The sequence below is a fragment of the Odocoileus virginianus genome, chromosome 5 (genome assembly GCF_023699985.2).
Source record: "Odocoileus virginianus isolate 20LAN1187 ecotype Illinois chromosome 5, Ovbor_1.2, whole genome shotgun sequence".
Classification (NCBI taxonomy): Eukaryota; Metazoa; Chordata; class Mammalia; order Artiodactyla; family Cervidae; genus Odocoileus; species Odocoileus virginianus.
Window position 1 is genome coordinate 59782208 of NC_069678.1, and position 18772 is coordinate 59800979.

Here is an 18772-nt window from a genome sequence, read left to right on the forward strand (position 1 = left end):
TCCAGAATAATATAACAAACTAAATCCAGACAGGAATTTTTCTCTGAAACAAATGCATATTCATAGGATAAAAATTGGTAACATTTTGTTAAAATTCACAAAATTTTGAGAACTTAATGGAAATCTAGAATTCTGCCAAGGATTTCTGTACCAGAATTCCTTCTAATGATTCCCCTGGCTACTAGTTTCTTCAGAATAAATGTGTTGATTATTTATTCTAATGACAGTGACAAATTCCACAAATCAGTCAGAACCAAAGTAAAGCACAGGTTTTTGGAAATAGGCTGTTAAAAAAAAATCAGCTGTAGGAGAAGAGTGACTGCTTATAAAGCTATTTTTTTTTTAATCAAGAGCTCTTTCTCGTAAAACTGGCATAGAACATATGTAAATATTTTAATGAATAGAGTGTTGAATAAGTTTTTTTTGTGGCTGTGAAAAAAGTGGGAAGAGAAACTAACATTTATTGAGTTTCTGTTATGTGCTACTCACTTTATGTATATATAATATAATATGGTCCCCAAGGATTCCCTGATCGCTCAGTTGGTAAAGAATCCACCTGCAATGCAGGAGACGCCGGTTCGATTCCTGGGTCGGGAAGATCCCCTGGAGGAGGGATAGGCTACCCACTCCAGTATTCCAGGGCTTCCCTTGTGGCTCAGCTGGTAAAGAATCCACCTGGAGTGGGGGAGACCTGGATTTGATCCCCTGGAGAAGAGAAAGGTTAACCCACTCCAGTATTCCAGGCACTGTATAGTCCATGGGGTTGCACACAGTTGGACACAACTGAGTGACTCACTTTATGGACCCTGTAACAGCTATGGGAAGTTTGAATTAACCCTATTTTTTAAAAAAGTTAAAATTTATTTTTATTTTATTTATTTGGCTGCATTAGGTCTTATTCAGTATATAAGATATACTGAATGTATTCAGTGGGATATTCAGTATTAGTTATGGCATGCAGGATCTTTAGTTGCTGCATGTGGGATGTAGTTCCCTGACCAGAAATTAAGCCCAGGTCCCTTGCATTGGGAGCTCAGAGTCTTAGCCACTGGACCACCAGGGAAGTCCCTGAATTAACCCTGTTTTATCAATGTGGAAATAGAAGTTCAGAGAGACTGAATAACTTGCCCAGCATCATACTGTCAGCGGGGTAGTAGAGTCAGGACTTAAACCCAAGCTTGACTTCAGGGACCATGGTCTCTTCAGTACTCTGCCTACTTCTAGCTAACCCGAGCAGAAGCACCCTCCACCCTTTAGCTTTGGGGCAAGAATGTAATGTAAAATAACTCGATACCTCATGGAAGTACAAATGTTCCAAATCTTCAGGCCAATTTGTACATGAGAAAGTTGGAAGAATTAATGTGGCTAGGTATTCTACATGAATGAAAATATGTAATTTTCATTAATTTGAAACTTTGACTAGTAGCTTGTAGCTACTTGAAAAAATTGACTGAAGGAGGTATTTCTTCATTCCAGAGTGATGATCATTTAACTAGAAGTTGCCTGCCAGGTTGTAGCAAAGTTCATGCATGTTTTGAAGTTCACTAACATACTTTCAATTTTATATGCTTCATTGTAAGTGTTTACTTATAGTGGAAAAAATGACTTTGCCACCTATATTGGGATGAGATTTAGATTTTACTCTTCTTTTTTAAGGCAGAGGAGTGGAATTTGAGTAATCTTTTTGTTTTTCTTAATAAAAATGCCAGGCAAAGGTCATGAAAGTTTTTTTTTGAAAGAATAATGTTTTTAAAGAATGACAGAGTTTATCTAAATGCTTTCAAGTTGGGATGATAAACTAATTAGGGAGACTGAACTCATTTGCTTTGTGATCAACCCCATCAGTGTTTTTGGGTTTCACATGTTTGTTCATCCTCATTCTTATTACCAATTACTATGATTCTTAAAAAGTATTTATTGGAGTACAGATGGACCGACTGGCTGGCAGGCTTAAAATCTCATGCTCTTTTTCTTAACTTTCTCTCCTTCTAACATTCTCAGGTAGTTATTTAGTGCTGTTATGTGTCTCTGGACTCAGGTGATATGAAAGAAAGATGAATTAGGTGGTATTCTTGCCTCTGAGGATCATTTAGTTGTCTTGGGGAGCAGACCTGTCAACATCAGAGTCATCAGTGTAATAGGTTCCGTGGGAGAACTGTCGGGGGCATTGTGGGTTGGAAGATGTAAGTGGATCAATTCCACCTCCTTGCTGGAGAGGGAATGACTATCTTATGGAACTTTGCCTACAAACAGAATGAAAATACAAATGATATGAATAATCAGTACTCTTTGGTAGGTTTTGAATTAAATTTGGCACTTAGGAACTCCAAGAATTCTGATTTTGATTCTGTTTCTAAATTCCTTTGTTTCTAAATTTTTGTATGCTTATAACTACAATTTCAAATTCAGTTCAGATTCAGTCCAGTATTTCTGAGCATATTTCTTGTGCTGTGAAAGCCCTGTGCTAAGTTCTCTTGGGAATATGTGAGAACTACAACACAGTCTTTGCCACTCAAGGAAGACATTTGACGTGCTGCAGAGGTGTGTAAGATCCAGCACCAAAGTGTGTGCCAGTCAGTCAGTACTATCAGTATTGTAGGAAGAAGCAGGTGTGGGTGAAATATCAAGCCTGGCTTGTTAGAGAAGATAGGGCTTGGTTTCCTGTTCCACCAACTGCAACAAGTAACACTGACCTGTTCTGTGAGTGTCATCATTAGAGGTACAACTTACAGAAATGGTTGAATGATTTGCTTTTATTGATCAGCACAGAAGCACTGGGGGGAAGCCATAGATGCCTTAACATGTCCCAGAGGCTCATGGTATCCTACCAGAGGTTGCAGTTGATTCCTTCCACTGAAAGGTTCAGTTTCATAGTCAGTGGACTGCTTGTCTGAAGTTCTGGCAAAAGGGTTCACATTACAGAGTAGAATACGTGGCAGGATTTCAAGTAAGTGTTTTCTCTTAAGTCCAGGTCATGTTCAGTGTGTGTCTTTTAGGTTGAGTTTCCCCTTCAATATATGTGTATGTGTAAGTGGGCAAACATTCATGTATGTGCATGTATTTTTTTTAAAAAGAGTGGACACTTTTTGGTGTGACAGTTTAGCTTTAAATAGAACTGTTCCATATTAACAATTTCAGTCTACTTCTGGTGTTCAAGTAATACTTCACCTATAGGATATGGTGCTTTGTACCTGATAAGATGCTTCCGTGTTAATCATTTTTCCCTAATCTTCATTGTGTACCTGTGTGGTAGGTTGTTAATCTGGTTTGTAGAGGTTAAAGACATGCTTGAGGTTACCTGATGACAGAGTTTAGTACTAGAACCACTCTGCCTTCTGTTTGTTTGTTTGTTTGACCATACCATGCAACTTGAGGGATTTTAGTTTCCTGACCAGGGATCAAACCCGGGCCCCCTGAAGTGGAAGCGCAGAGTCCTAACCAGTGGACCACCAGGGAATTCCCTAAAACCAGTCTTTCTGACTCCAAGGAGATCACTTGCTGTTTGCCTGACCACATCTATCTCCCAAAGCCATTTGCTGACTCCCTGACTGACTTTTTCCCCTGTTCGAGACTATGCATACAGAACAAGTTATTGAATGGAAGAAATATCTCAGGTTAATATTAGAAGTGGAGTCTCTGCAGCTTGGCTTTGTTGTTAATTGTTTACAAATAATTACTTCATTCAACATATATTTATCGAGTGCTTCTTATATGTCAGGTGCTGTTTTAAGTTAAAAACACATGCCGTTGCTTCAAAGGAGCTTACATTCCAATGGTGTAAGATAGACTACACATAAATTATATAGTAAGAGCTATAAAGAGAGATAAAACAAGGAAGAGAATGATTAGAGAAGTACTATTTTGGATAAGATGATTAGGGAAAGCATCTTTATAAGCTTCGTTTGAGCAGACACTGAATGTTTGGACTCAGAGACCAGTTGGTGTGGCTCTTTAGAAGGAGTAGTCTAGGCCAAGTATGCTAAGGGCTGAGGTAGGAGCTTATTCACAGGGTACGTTTTCTGAAGAGGTAAATACCAGGAGAAGTCAGAGTGGGCCTTGAAAGATGTAGAGGCAGAGAAACAAAAGGTACGTTCCAGGTGGAATTGACAATCTGAGCACAGGCACAGCCCCAAGGACCAAAATCTTCTGTGTGGTTAGAAGGTATTAGTCAAGGACTTTGGAGCTTTTAGCAGAGAGCCTTTAGAGAGCGTGTGGTTCCAGCCTCTTATCTCACAGATGAGGGAACTGGGGCCCAAAGAGGGCTCTGGACTAGACCCCAGATTTCCTGACTCTACAGCTAGTGTCTCCCTCTTCCTACCACACCACACCCGACTTCCTTCTAAGTTGTAACCAATGCTAGGCACAGGAATTTGAAATTTATTATTTCGATAACGACATCCCTAAAAGTTTGTGACATAAGTGGTACAGCTGAGAGAGCTTGGGGCCAGAATGCACAAGACCAGCAACGTCCAGGTCTGTTTATGAGCACTATCTGGCTCAGGGCAGGTGCCCTCTGCTCTCTAGGCCTGCTTTGTCATGTGGTAACTGAGTAGGTTGGATCCACTAAGTTGATGGGTTCTGTAGGTAGGGCCTCTTCAGGGCTGAGACAGCGTGTCTGAGGAGAAGAAGGCATGCCAGTGTGGAGACTGAGCTGCTGTTCCTGACAAATGGCACAATCCCAGTTGCTCCCTGACTCCTGGGAAGCTATGCTGATAAACTGCTCTCATCTATTGGACTTACAGCTTTCCTGACCTAGAGCTATTTTGTTTGGAAGCTCTCTATTGAATGAAGGTTGTCAAGATAAATTATTAAATGAAGAAGTGCAGTGTAAAATAGTGCATCTGATATACTAGCTTTAGAATAAAATACAAAAGAAAAAATAAAAATATATGTACACATTCATTTAATTTACTTATTATTTAAGTAAAGAAACTATGGAAGAACATACATGAAACTAATAAAGTAATCACCAGTTTGCTTCTGAGAGAGAGAACAGGAAAGTGTAGAGCAGAAATACAAGGAAGACTTCATTACTGATTTTTTTTCTGATTGTAGAACTGTATGAATTTATTTAAATTGCATTTTATAAAAGGAACATAAAAAAAAGTTTTTTTCTATAAATAATGGCTATCCAGTGATGAATTCTAAACTTTAAAATCACTGGGGGAAGTGGGGCAAGTTAACTTGTTTTCACTGTTTCAGAGTTTCAGACTCCTGACCCAGGATTCAAATTGAAGCAAAATCAGATCCAAATTATTTTTCTGAAAATCCCACTGTTAACTTTAGTAGGGAGAGAAGGGAAGACGTCCCTCTGTTGGAGCAAGAATCCAATAAGAGGGCTCTGAAAGGTCAACACCCCAGGGAGGTAGGAGTTACACAGAGCAGTTGATGGCACTGGCACAGCTTTTAAGGAAAAATTGAAAGCCAGTGAAGAAAATAGCTAAATTTCCATAAAAGTGAAAGGCAAGATCCAGTTCTACAACTCATCCCAGTGAGCATGTAATTAGTCCTTGGCAAAGTGTTCTGAGAAGCTGTGTGTGTGTGTGTGTGTGTGTGTGTGTGTGTGTGTGGTGTAATTTTTCAAAAAGTTTAAGTTCTCGAAGTCCTGGGCTTACCAGAAACCAAGGAACCAATATATTCAGCATTTAGTTTTTCTAAACATGTATCTTCTAACTTTAAAACATACTCCTTAGAAAAAAAAACAAAAACTGTGGTAAAGCCAGCTTAGTATTACTGGAAGATAGCTAGTTAACATTGATAAAGATGGAGCAAGCACCAGTTAACTAATGACCTTCCGAAGTGTCAGATAGAAAGGACTGTGTTTAAACGTGTTAGTCGCTGCCTCCCAAAGGGAAGGTGTGCAGCACAAAGCCAGTGACTGAGAGTGTCGGGAGCTGGAGCCCGGCTCTCTGACAGCACACCCAGCTAGGTGTCCTCACGCAGGGATGGGAGAACAGACCCTTTGCTGTAGCTCTCACCAGGCCAGCACTGTGGGCCCTGGTTCACTGTATAATGTCTTCATTCTGCCACTGGTTAAGTTACATGGCTCACATGAGTTTTACAGGAAACGTTCCTGCACAGATTATCTACCGGAAGGTATCTCTTACTAAGCATTGCTACTAAATAATGAAGAATTATTAGGCTGTTGCTTAAGCCTGTCCAGGGTTATTAATCTTTTCTGGGTCACTCTGTGAACCATTATAGACTGATTCTCAAACCCTGAAGTGTTCTTTCTCACATAGAGACAGGGCCCTTCTGCTTTTTCTGGGCCTTGGTATTCTCAAACATCACATGCGTGGATTGGATCAGTTGTTCTTTGTTTGTGGATGACTAGATCTTTCTGTATGATGGGGTTAATGGCGACCTCCTCCAAGAGGGCACATACCACGCCCGGGTCTAATGCACCCAGAGCCCCTTGGCCCTGTAGCCATCCGCTGCTGACCCATGCCTCCCAGGGGACACTCAGAGTTCTGTCTCAGTCTCTGTGGGGTCTCTGGGTCCTGGTGTGCACGAGGTTTGTCTGAGTCCTCTGAGCGTCTCTGGCAGGTATGGAGTTTGATTCTAAAGACAGTTTCGCCCCTCCTACTGTCTTGTTGGGGCTTCTCCTTTGCCCATGGACATGGGGTATCTCCTCAAAGTCACTCCAACGCTGTGCCACCACTGCTCCAGCGCCCCAAGTCTGGGAAAACAGACTCTTGGAGGGCACACAAAACAACTGTGTGCACACTAGGACCCAGGAGAAGGGATCAGTGACCCCAAAAGAGACTGACCCAGACTTGCCTCTGAGTGACCAGGAGTCTCCAGTGGAGGCGTGGGTTGGCAGTGGCCTGCTGAACTGAATGCATCAGTGCAGGCTTGGACCTTTTGAAGGATGTTGCCATTATCTTCATTTGGTTCAGTTCAGTCGCTCAGTCATGTTCAACTCTTTGCAACCCCATGGACTGCAGGCTTACCTGTCCATCACCAACTCCCAGAGCTTACTCAAACTCATGTCCATTGAGTCGGTGATGCCATCCAACCATCTCATCCTCTGTCGTCCCCTTCTACTCCTGCCTTCAATCTTTCCCAGCATCAGGGTCTTTTCAAATGAGTCAGTTCTTCATATCAGGTGGCCAAAGTATTGGAGTTTCATCTTCAGCATCAGTCCTTCCAATGAATATTCAAGACTGATTTCCTTTAGGATGCACTGGTTGGATCTCCTTGTTGTCCAAGGGACTCTCAAGAGTCTTCTCCAATACCACCATCCAGAAGTTTTGATTGGATGGACCTTTGTTGGCAAAGTAATGTCTCTGCTTTTTAATATGCTGTCTAGGTTGGTCATAACTTTTCTTCCAAGGAGCAAGGGTCTTTTAATTTCATGGCTGCAGTCACCATCTGTAGTGATTTTGGAGCCCCCCAAAATAAAGTTTGTCACTGTTTCCATTGTTTCCCCATCTGTTTGCCATGAACTGATGGGACCAGACGCCATGATCTTAGTTTTCTGAATGCTGAGCTTTAAGCCAACTTTTTCATTCTACTCTTTCACTTTCATCAAGAGTCTCTTTAGTTCTTCTTTGTTTTCTGCTGTAAGTGTGGTATCATCTGCATAGCTGAGGTTACTGATATTTCTCCCAGCAATCTTGATTACAGCTTGTGCTTCAACCAGTGTAACATTTCGCATGATGTACTCTGTGTATGAGTTAAATAAGCAGGGTGACAGTGTACAGCCTTGATGTACTCCTTTCCCTATTTGGACCAGTCTGTTGTTCCATGCCCAGTTCTAACTGTTACTTCTTGACCTGCATACAGATTTCTCAGGAGGCAGGTAAGGTAGTCTGGTATTCCCATCTCTTTAAGAAGTTTCCACAGTTTGTTGTGGTCTGCGCAGTCAAAGGCTTTGGCATAGTCAGTAAAGCAGAAGTAGATGTTTTTCTGGAACACTGTCGCTTTTTCGATGATTCAACGTATGTTGGCAATTTGATCTCTGTTCCTCTGCCTTTTCTAAATCCAGCTTGAACATCTGAAAGTTCACGGTTCATGTACTGTTGAAGCTTGGCTTTGAGAATTTTGAGTATTACTTTGCTAGCCTGTGAGATGAGTGCAATTGTGCAGTAGTTTGAGCATTCTTTGGCATTGCCATTCTTTGGGATTGAAATGAAAACTGACCTTTTGCAGCCTGTGGCCATTGCTATGTTTTCCAAATTTGCTGGCATATTGAGTGCAGCACTTTCACAGCTTCCATCTTTTAGGATTTGAAAGAGGTCAGCTGGAATTCCATCACCTCCACTAGCTTTATTTGTAGTGATGCTTCCTAAGGTCCACTTGACTTCGCATTCCAGGATGTCTGGTTCTAGGTGAGTAATCACACCATCTTGGTTATCTGGGTCACGAAGATCTTTTTTGTATAGTTCTTTTGTATATTCTTACCACCTCTTCTTAATATCTTCTGCTTTTGTTAGGTTCATACCATTTCTGTCCTTTATTTTGCCCATCTTTGCATGAAATGTTCCCTGCTGCTGCTGCTAAGTTACTTCAGTCATGTCCGACTCTGTGCGACCCCATAGACGGCAGCCCACCAGGCTTCCCCCTCCCTGGGATTCTCCCTAGGTGTCTCTAATTTTCTTGAAGAGATCACTAGTCTTTCCCATTCTATTGTTTTCCTCTGTTTCTTTGTATTGATTACTGAGGAAGGCTTTCTTATCTTTCTTTGCTATTCTTTGGAACTCTGCATTCGAATGGGAATATCTTTGCTTTTCTCCTTTGCCTTTTGCTTCTCTTCTTTTCACAGCTATTTGTAAGGCCTCCTCAGACAACCATTTTGCCTTTTCGAATTTCTTTTTCTTGGGGATGGTCTTGATCATTGCCTCCTGTACAGTGTCACAAACCTCCGTCCATAGTTCTTCAGGCACTCTTTCAATCAGACCTAATCCTTTAAATCTATTTGTCACTTCCACTGTATAGTCATTAGGGATTTGATTTAGGTCATACCTGAATGGTCTAGTGGTTTTCACTACTTTCTTCAATTAAAGTCTGAATTTGGCAATAAGGAGTTCATGATCTGAGCCACAGTCAGCTCCTGGTCTTTTTTTTGTTGACTGTATAGAGCTTCTCCATCTTTGGCTGCAAAGAATATAATCAATCTGATACCTGTATTGACCATCTGGTGATGTCCATTTGTAGTCTTCTCTTGTGTTATTGGAAGAGGGTGTTTGCTAAGACCAGTGCATTTTCTTGGCAAAACTCTATTATCCTTTGCCCTGCTTCATTCTGTACTCCAAGGCCAAATTTGCCTGTTACTCCATGTATCTCTTGACTTCCTACTTTTGCATTCCAGTCCCCTGTAATGAAAGGGACATCTTTTTTGGGTGTTATTTATAGAAGGTTTTGTAGGTCTTCATAGAACCGTTCAACATCAGCTTCTTCAGCATTACTGGTCAGGGCATAGACTTGGATTACTGTGATACTGAATGGTTTGCCTTGGAAACAGAGATCATTCTGTCGTTTTTGGGATTGCATCCAAGTACTGCATTTTGGACTCCTATTGACTATGATGGCTACTTCATTTCTTCTAATCTATGGGATTCTTGCCCACAGTAGTAAATAATAATGGTCATCTGAGTTAAACTTAGGCCACAGAATTCTTTCCATGCCTGTGGTGTGTATTACATTATACTACCAGCACTTGAAGAGCCAGAGACTGTGCAAAACAGGACGAAAACCTTAGAAAGCATCTTTGTATGTTCAATCTGTAATCATAGCCCCCAGTCAGCCAGGATTGAAGATTGCCGGCCTTGTGGCAGAGAGCCCATTTACTTCTGTATCACACAGAATGACCAAGCAAGTCATTTTCTTCACAATGGCTCTTTATCAGTGTTTTCTAGTGGCAGACGTTTTGTTTTAAAGTTTTTTTTTCCTGAATAACAAAGTACATTCTCACTGTGCCTTCTTTACTTCCTGTCTTCAAGAGAAGAAAAATTTGCTTGCACATCTATCATTGAGAGATAACAGTGGTAGAAGTTGAAGTGAATATTCTCTCTGAATATAAATTATGTATACATTTAAAGTGTCTGTGTTTTATTCTCTCAACTGATTCTCACAAGAGATAGATAGATGGAGCAGTTTTCTATATTTGTAGTATAGGTAGAGGCTTAGAAAGTTAATGACTTCCTAATGGCCTCACAGGAAATTAATGGCAGAGTTGGATTAGAACTTTGGCTTTTTGACTCAGTAACCGTGTAGAACCATCTGGGAGAAAAAAATTCAGACTATATTGCCTTGTCTTTGGTTTTCCCCAATAGTACAGATGGAAAGATGATAGGTTATAGAACTGCATAGGCGTTTACTAGCTGAGTAATTTGGAGAAAGTTACTTAATATTTCTTAGCCTAGAGCGTAATAGCTTAATAAGTTGTGGATTTTATTGTTTGTTCTTTTTTAATGCTGTTTTTATGGTAGGGAGAGTGGACTCCATTGTACTGTAACGCCGTTAGGGTCGTATTTATCCTGCAGCTGTACTCTCAGATGGCCGCTGCTTGCTCTGTCTCAGCCAAGACCCATTCCTGTGGCAGAGCAGGGGGATGCAACAGGCTGCCTGACCCATTGACTGGCTTTCTCCAGAAATAGGCTGAGTATGTAGGGAAAGAAAAAAAAAATCTTAGGAGTATTATTTCTATTTTTGAATTATATATAAATGGAATTATGTCCATGAGGTTTATTTTTAGTGTTCTACAGATATAGCTATTATGTTCCCAAATGGCACTGTGCACTATGTATTTGGGGCATTTTTCTGAATAGTGTTTAATGTTCAGTGTAGAGAACATTGGGCTTGAAATATATTAAGTCTACCACAGATTAGCTGTGTTACCTAAAGACAGTCACTCATTGTCTTCTGGGAATAATAAGACTTGTCCTTTCTACCTCACAGGCTTGTTGTAGAAATCAAATGATGGGGTGTATATAGAAGCACTTTGCCAACTATAAAGTGCTCCATGATACATGGCAGTACATTTTTAGCTGTTAAGGCAGTACATTTTTATTGCCACTGTTTATCCCTTCATTATCAACAAATTCAACTGAACCGTCTTCAGCTCAGTGCTCTGAGGCCCACCGTGTGGTCTGGAGCATGACTGAGTTTTAGTAGATGTCAAATTGTACATTGAAAACAGTGAAGAATTCTTGAGAGAGAAAGGATGAGAAGAGAGAAAAAAAAAAAAAAAAATATATATATATATATAAAGGCTCAAGTGGAACTTCTAGGGATGAAAAATGTAATCAGAATTAAAAAATAAAGCAGAAGGTATCAAGCAACAGATCAGGCACTATGCAGGAAGAAAAGTTCAGTGAGTTAAAGAAACAGCAATAGAAAGTGTTCAAAATGAAGGACAGAAAAAAGACTAGAAAACAAATGAACAGATTATTGGTGATGTGTGGGATAATATTAAGAACACTAACATTTGTGTAACTAGAGTCCTGAAAAAGGGGTGAGTGGGGGGCAGAAAAAAATTTGAAGAAATAATAGCTGAATTTTTTCCAAATTTGATGAAATCTCTAAACCTGCAAACACAGGAAAGTCAATAAACCTCAAATAGAATAAACATAACGGAAACTGTACCATAGAGAAGGACATGTCATAATGCTAAAAGGGTTACTGTAGATGGGTATAACAATCCTAAATGTGTATATACTTGATGAGAGAGCTTCAAAATATGGGAAGCAAAAACTGATAGAACAGAAAGGATAAATAGACCAACCTGTTGGAGATTTTAATATTCTCCTTTAAGTAATTGATAAAAATACCTGAACTGAAAGTCACTAAGGATAGAGAAGACTTGACCAGCACCATCAACCAACGCAACCTAATTGGTGTTTGCAGAGTGCTTATGTCAAACAGCAACAGGATACTCATTCATTTCAAGTGCACATGGAACAGTGCACCAACATAAACTCCTTTCTGGGCTGTAAAACCAGTCTTGGTAGTTGAAAAGAATTGAAACCATACCAAGTATGTTTACTGATCAGGACAGAATTAAACTAGAAATTAAAATATATTAAAAACAAGAAAGATTTAAATTCAGTGATCTAAAGCATCTCCCTTAAGAAATTAGAAAATAAGAGCAGATTAAACCCAAAGTAAATAGAAGGATGCAGAAATTAGTGAAACAGAAAATAGAAAAGCAGCAGAGAAATCAATATAAGTAAAAGCTGGTTCTTTGAGAGGATCAATAAAATTGCTAAACCCTGGCCAATTAATCAGGATATAAAGTCAGAATACACAAATTACCAACATCAGAAATGAACAAAGGGCCTTATTACAGAGCCTGTGCATATTAAAGGGATAAGAGAATTGTATGAACAATATGCCATAAACTGAAAAACTGAGAAGTATACAAATTCTTGAAACACAAAACTATGAAAGCTCACTCAAGAAGAAATAGGTAACATGAATAGTTACTTACTATTACTTACTCTATAAAATAATTAGCTTGCTTGATTTAATTAAAATAATAAAAAGTCCTAATTAATAGGGCTATTTAGCCCCATCTTTATTAGAGAAATTGGATTTGTAGTTTAAAATCTTCTGAAAAAGGAAACTTCAGGCCTTGATCACTTCACTGGAATGTTTAAGGAAGAAACAATGCTAATTCCACATAAAGTCTTCCAGAATGTAGAAAAGGAGGAACACTTCCCAAATGATTTTTTATGAGGCCAGCATACCCTCTACCACTAGCTGACAAAAAAAAATGATAAGGAGAGGAAAAAAACTGTAGTCTAAAAAAATCCAGCAGTATATAAAAAGGACACTATCTCATGACCAAGTTGTGTTTATCTCAGGAATTAGGGTTAGTTTAAAACTGGAAAATTAATCAGTGTAATTCGTCATATTGGCAAGAGTAAAATAGAAGAAGGGCTTCTCTGGTGGCTCTGTGGTAAAGAATCTGCCTGCCAATGCAGGAGATGCAGGTTCTATGGAGAAGGAAATAGCAACCCCCTCCAATATTTTTGCCTGGGAAATCCTATGGACAGAGAAGGCTGGCAGGCTACAGTTCATGAGGTCACAAGAATCGGACACAACTTAGTAAACAACAGCAAGAATGGAAGAAACATGTCAATAGTTAGAGAAAATGTATTGATGAAAGTGACACCAATTTATGGGTTTAAAATTCTCAGCAAACTTGGAATAGAAAGGAACTGTCTCAATCCAGTAAAGGACATCTACCAAAATAATGCGTTGCTATCGTACTTAGTGGTGAATGACTCAGTCCCTTTTCTCTAGGACTGAGAACACAGCAGGGATGTCCACTCTTGTATAATGTTCTATTCAGCATTGTACTAGAAGACCTCATCAGTGCAAGAAAGTAAGAATAAGAGATTATAAAGGAAGAATTTAAAATACCTCTATAAAAACTATAATCATATATGTAGAGAAAAAAGAATCTAGAAAAGAGTGCTTAGTACTAACTAGTTTACAAAGATGTAAGATAACAAGGTCATCATGTAAAAATTGACTGAACTGTGATTTACCAGCAGTGAACTTTTGGAAACTAAATAGTACCATTTACAAAAGCTTCAAAAGTATGAAATACTCAGGGAAAAGTTTAGCAAAATATGTCTATATCTGCGCCCTGAAAACTTTACAAAACAATAATAGATCAATGAAACAGAGCAGAGAATCAAGAAGTAGAAATAGACCATGTGGTCAGTTATTTTTGTTGAAGTTGCCTGAATAAATCAATGAGGAAAGGATAATCTCTTCAACAAATGGTGCTATAGCAGTTTGACATCTGTATGCAGAAAAATGAATCTGACCCCTACCTCAGGAAATAACACAAAAATTAACTTTGAAATGTATTTTGAATTGCATTGTGTTGTTCCTCCCCTGAGTCATGTTGAGGTCCTACCCCCAGAACCTCAGTGCCTTTTAAGTAGGGTCATTACAGATCGAATTCATTAAGATGAGAAGATAGTGGAGTAGGGTATGTCCTCATCCAGTATCACTGGTGTGGTTAGAAAAAGAAGAAATCTGGATACAGACAGTAGCATAGAATGCCATGAAAATATGAAAGCAGACAACAGAATGATGCCTCAGTAAGCTCAGGAACGCCACAGATAGCCAGCAGATCACCAGCATCTAGGGCAGAGGCATTGTCCCTCACGGCACTCAGAAGGAGCCTACCCTGCTGACGCCTTGGTCTTGGACTCCTAGCATTTAAAACTGTAAGAAATGATTTTTGTTTTTTAAGTCGCTCAGTTGGTGGTACTTTGCTCCAGTAGCCCTAACAAACAGGTTAACAGTATCAAGTTTTCCAGTTCCATTTATTTTGTTTTTTAAAACCAAATGAAGGTAGAGCAGTGGGAACTCTTGACACAGTGCTGGTGGGGATACAAAATGTTTTAGCTACTTTGGAAAACAATTTGACATTTCCTTATAAAAAGATACATTTACTGAAGGAAACAAAAGTATTATGTCAAGTTAAAGAAGGCACCTATAAAAGAGTGCACACTATACAATGCCATTTATATGAAATTACTGAATGGCAAAACTCCAGTAATAGGAGATCAGAGGTTCCCAGAGGCTGTAAATGGGGGAGGGATTGACTATAAAGGGGCAGGAGGGACCTTTCTAGGCTGGCAAATGTTTTTTTCCCAGCTTTCAGAGATATAGTGGACATTTAATATTGTGTAAGTTTAAGTTGTACAGTGGTTGATTTAATAGTTATATATTAGGAAATGATTACCACAGTAACATGAGTTAACCCTACCGTCACTTCACATAACTGCCATTTCTTCTTTTGTGGTGAAAACACTTAGGATCTACTCTCTTAGTAACTTTCAAGTATGTAAACTTTATAGTATTGTTAACCATAAAACCGTGCTTGCACATTAGAGCCCTAGAACACACACATTTCTAAGTTACAAAACCAACATCTCACTGTTTCCCCCGCCAGTGCCTGGCAACCGCCATTCTGCTCTGTTTCTGCGCATTTGGCTTTTTTAGATTTTTACATGTGAGATCAAACTGTGTATGTCTTTCTCCGTCTGATCTATCTCACTTTGCATAAAGCCTTCAAGGTCCATTTATGTTGTTGCAAAATGCAGGATTTCCTTTCTCATGCTAAATAATGCTCCATTGTATGTGTTTCATTCTGACTGTAAAATGTACATTCTTGCCAACAATACAAGGCTTCTCTTTTCTCCACAGGATTGTCAGCACTTCTTATCTCTTGTCTTTTTGATGACAGCTATTCTAACAGTTGTGGGGTGCTATCTCATTGTGGTTTTAATTTGCACTTTTTAAGTGATGTTGAGCACCTTTTCATGTACCTGTTATCTATTTATACCCTTTTTTTGTTGGGGAGGGGTATCTACTCAACTCCTTTACCCCTTTTTTAATTGGGTTGTTCGGGATTTTTCTTGCCGTTGCGTTTTATCAGTTCCTTGTGTGCTTTGGCAGTTAACCTCTTATCAGATACATAGTTTGCAAATATTTTTTCCCATCCCATGGGTTGCCGTCTCATTTTGTGGATTGTTTCTTTTGCTGTGCAGAAGCCTTTTAGTTTGGTGTCGTCCCTCTTAGCTTTGCTTTGGTTGTTTGTGCTTTTGGTGTCATAGCCAGAAAATTGTTGTCAAGACCAGTGCCAGGGTGCTTTCCCCTCCGTTTTCCTCTAGGTTCTATGGTTTTAGGCCGAACTTTCTTTATCATGATTGTAATGGTGGTTTCATGCCTAGACATTTGTCAAGACTCTTTGAATTAGACACTTAAAAATTGGTGAATTTAATTTTTTTTATATGTTACACCTCAACAAAGAATCACAAACAAGTTGAATGTCTACTGTCTATCAAATGCTGTGATGCAGCTAATGTGAAGTGGGTCCTCCCACCAGGGAGCTCCCAGCCTGTAGACTTGGTGGAGAAAGACTTGCAGTTCAGAGAGAGAAGTGCTGAAGAGAAGTAGCGCTGAGGCACAGGGGAAGGGGTTCTTGATCCGGGAACGCTCCACAGAGGAACTGCTTGGCTTCTGGTTTGATGGGTGAGCAGGAGTCAGGTGACTGTCGAGGGGCAGGGCATTCCAGGCAAAGGCATGTGAGTGTGAAATGCATGTTATGTTTTATAAACCACGAGGAGCCTGGTATTGCTGGAGCCCTGGAGCCATGAGATTTGTGTTGAAGTGGCAAGAGTTGAAGTTGGACAGGTTGGCAGAGAGATTAAAAAGTGGAATGTTCCTCAGATTTGCTTGACAAACTCATATTGCAAGAGAAATTATGTACTTGAGAGAGAAACCCTCCCTCACGGGTGAGAGATAGATGATCAATGCACTCTGTCGTTTCTGGTCATTCCTTTGACTTTTGGCTTAGAAACAAAGGGGAACAACAGAAACTTTGCTTTTACAAAATCAACTGTTTTAAAATAGTAATTCTTCCTGGACAGGCCTCAGCTGAATTTAGGTAACTAAGACTATACTTGAGCTTTCACACATTACAAGGAAGAAGTATGTTTTACCGTTTGAGAATGCCGTTATTTAATACCAGCCATCTGGGAAGATTGCTGAAATTAGCAAGACATGGCTTGTGCCTTCAAGCAAATAGCAGTTTCTTTGTACCAACATGGAGAAGTATAAAATCTCGCTCATGTTACATTTTGGAAAGGAGAAAACCGTACAAAACTGCTAATTGATTCATTTCCATATATATGAGATTCTTGAACATCACTCTTTATCCTTGGAGTGATGCATGGAAGTGTATGTATATGACTGTGTGATGGGAGAAACTGCACAGGGTTTTCATTAATGAATGACACAGCCGACTTGGAGGGCCTGCTCTAAAATCTGGTGCTTTCTTGTTTATTACAGGCATTGGATTTTGAAGGCTGGGCTGACACCCTCTTTCTTCTGCAGTTCACCCTCTCTTGTGTGATGGGGTAAGCCTTTGCTACCTTGTTAGCAGATAGTTTTCCTAAAGAAATTTGGTCTGGTGTCTTTCTGCCTCTTTCTTGTCTCTTGAATGTATCTGCTCAGGATAAACCTCCAGACTCTAGTGGTTTCACCGTCCTTGGGAATGTACCCCCAGGGCTACCAAACTGATCTCAAAGTCATGCTTCTAGAAGGATAAAGGAAAAAAACTAAATATTTATTCAATAAGCTAGTATGTGATAAGCACCATTATATTTCAACATGTATTATTTAATTTTATTTCTACATTACCCATTTGACAGATATTGTTGCTCCCTACTCCTAACTGCCTGAGAAAACAGGCTCAGAATTCAAATAAATTGTCTAAGTTTGCAGAATTAGTAGGCAGCAGTAGCAGCTTTTGAATTTAGGACTGACTTCTCCCTACCATGTTGAAGAAAGCAAGAGGGTATCTGCAAATGTGCCTCTTCTCCTCACCTCCAAATTTCCCTAATGGTTTTTTTTCCCCTCAGCTAGTCATTTCAGTTGACGTTAGTGAGTGGATCTAGCCCAGGCTTGCTACATGGTGACTGGATGCTTCAAAATAAAGTTGACAGGGTACCTTGGTACCAAGTCAGGCTCCGAAGCCTCATTGTAAAATCTGGGAGTGCCGACTACTGCCACTGTTGTTAAGTGAACTATATCCCCTCTTAAAGTAGGTCTCACTTGTTTTTCTTCCATCCTTAAAGTACCTCTCTTGTCTTCACCCTGGTCCAGAATCATATTGCCCTCATGTTACATATACACCTGAGCCAGGGTCTGTAAGCCCTGAGCCTTGTACCTCAGGTAGGTGAATTAGGACTATGATCCAAAAAGATGACTCATGATTGTGAATGGTGGTTTCAAGGTTTTGGTGCAATAGCTAGGAAAAGCACCTGAACATTAAATGGATATGTGTTTCTCTTTAATGAAATTAAAAAAAAAAAAATCCAAAGCTTCAATAGAAGCAGCAGTGAGCTGGGAAAGCTCACAGCCAGTGTCTAGTAGAATGTACTGGCATGGCCAACACTGATCATTTCTCTTGGCTGCTGCTGCTGCTAAGTCGCGTCAGTCGTGTCTGACTCTGCATGTGCGACCCCATAGACGGCAGCCCACCAGGCTCTGCCGTCCCTGGGATTCTCCAGGCAAGAACACTGGAGTGGGTTGCCGTTTCCTTCTCCAGTGCATGAAAGTGAAAAGTGAAAGTGAAATCGCTCAGTCGTGTCCGACTCTTTGTGTCCCCATGGACTGCAGCCTGCCAAGCTCCTCCGTCCATGGGATTTTCCCGGCAAGAGTACTGGAGTGGGGTGCCATTGCCTTCTCCGTCCCTTGGTCAGGGGTTACTATAAAATAAGAATTGGATTTTACTTATAAGATACTGTGTCCTTCTTTTTCCAGGTTTATCTTGATGTATGCTACAGTGCTTTGCACTCAGTATAATTCTGCTCTTACAACTACGATAGTTGGCTGTATTAAGGTGAGTTGAAAAGGTACTGTATTCTTTTGGGTGCCTACTTTATTTGATAAGTGTTCTTCTAAAATAAGTCTGACTGTGGCCTTCACCCTTTCATTCTTATTTCCTCACGTGTTGCCTTGATAGTTTGACAAAGTGTGGTGATGGTTCCTAGAACAATCCTGAAGAACTCAGGGAGAACATGATCTCCACTTTCAGGCAGCTTAGGTCTGAGGAGTGTGAGGAAAGGAGAATGCGTCATCTCAGAGGGGAGGAAGGAGACTGATATTCAGCCCTGTTTCTGACAGAGCAGGTGACCAGCTCGGTACTGGTAGGTTTGTCCCTTTAACTCCTGACGAGAATTGTTCTCTTCCTTGCTGAGCTCTGGCTGTGTCGTAGAAGAAGGATGCCTGCCAG

General features: G+C 40.1%; 1 protein-coding gene across 1 annotated transcript in view; it reads left to right on the forward strand.

Annotated features, from left to right (window-relative positions):
- SLC35D1 (solute carrier family 35 member D1) overlaps positions 1-18772 on the forward strand; it is a 45896-nt gene that overhangs the window by 10794 nt on the left and 16330 nt on the right. The window contains exons 9-10 of the mRNA XM_020896162.2: positions 16825-16892; positions 18301-18379. Coding sequence (XP_020751821.1) covers positions 16825-16892; positions 18301-18379 — 147 coding nt within the window. The remainder of the gene's footprint in view (positions 1-16824; positions 16893-18300; positions 18380-18772) is intronic.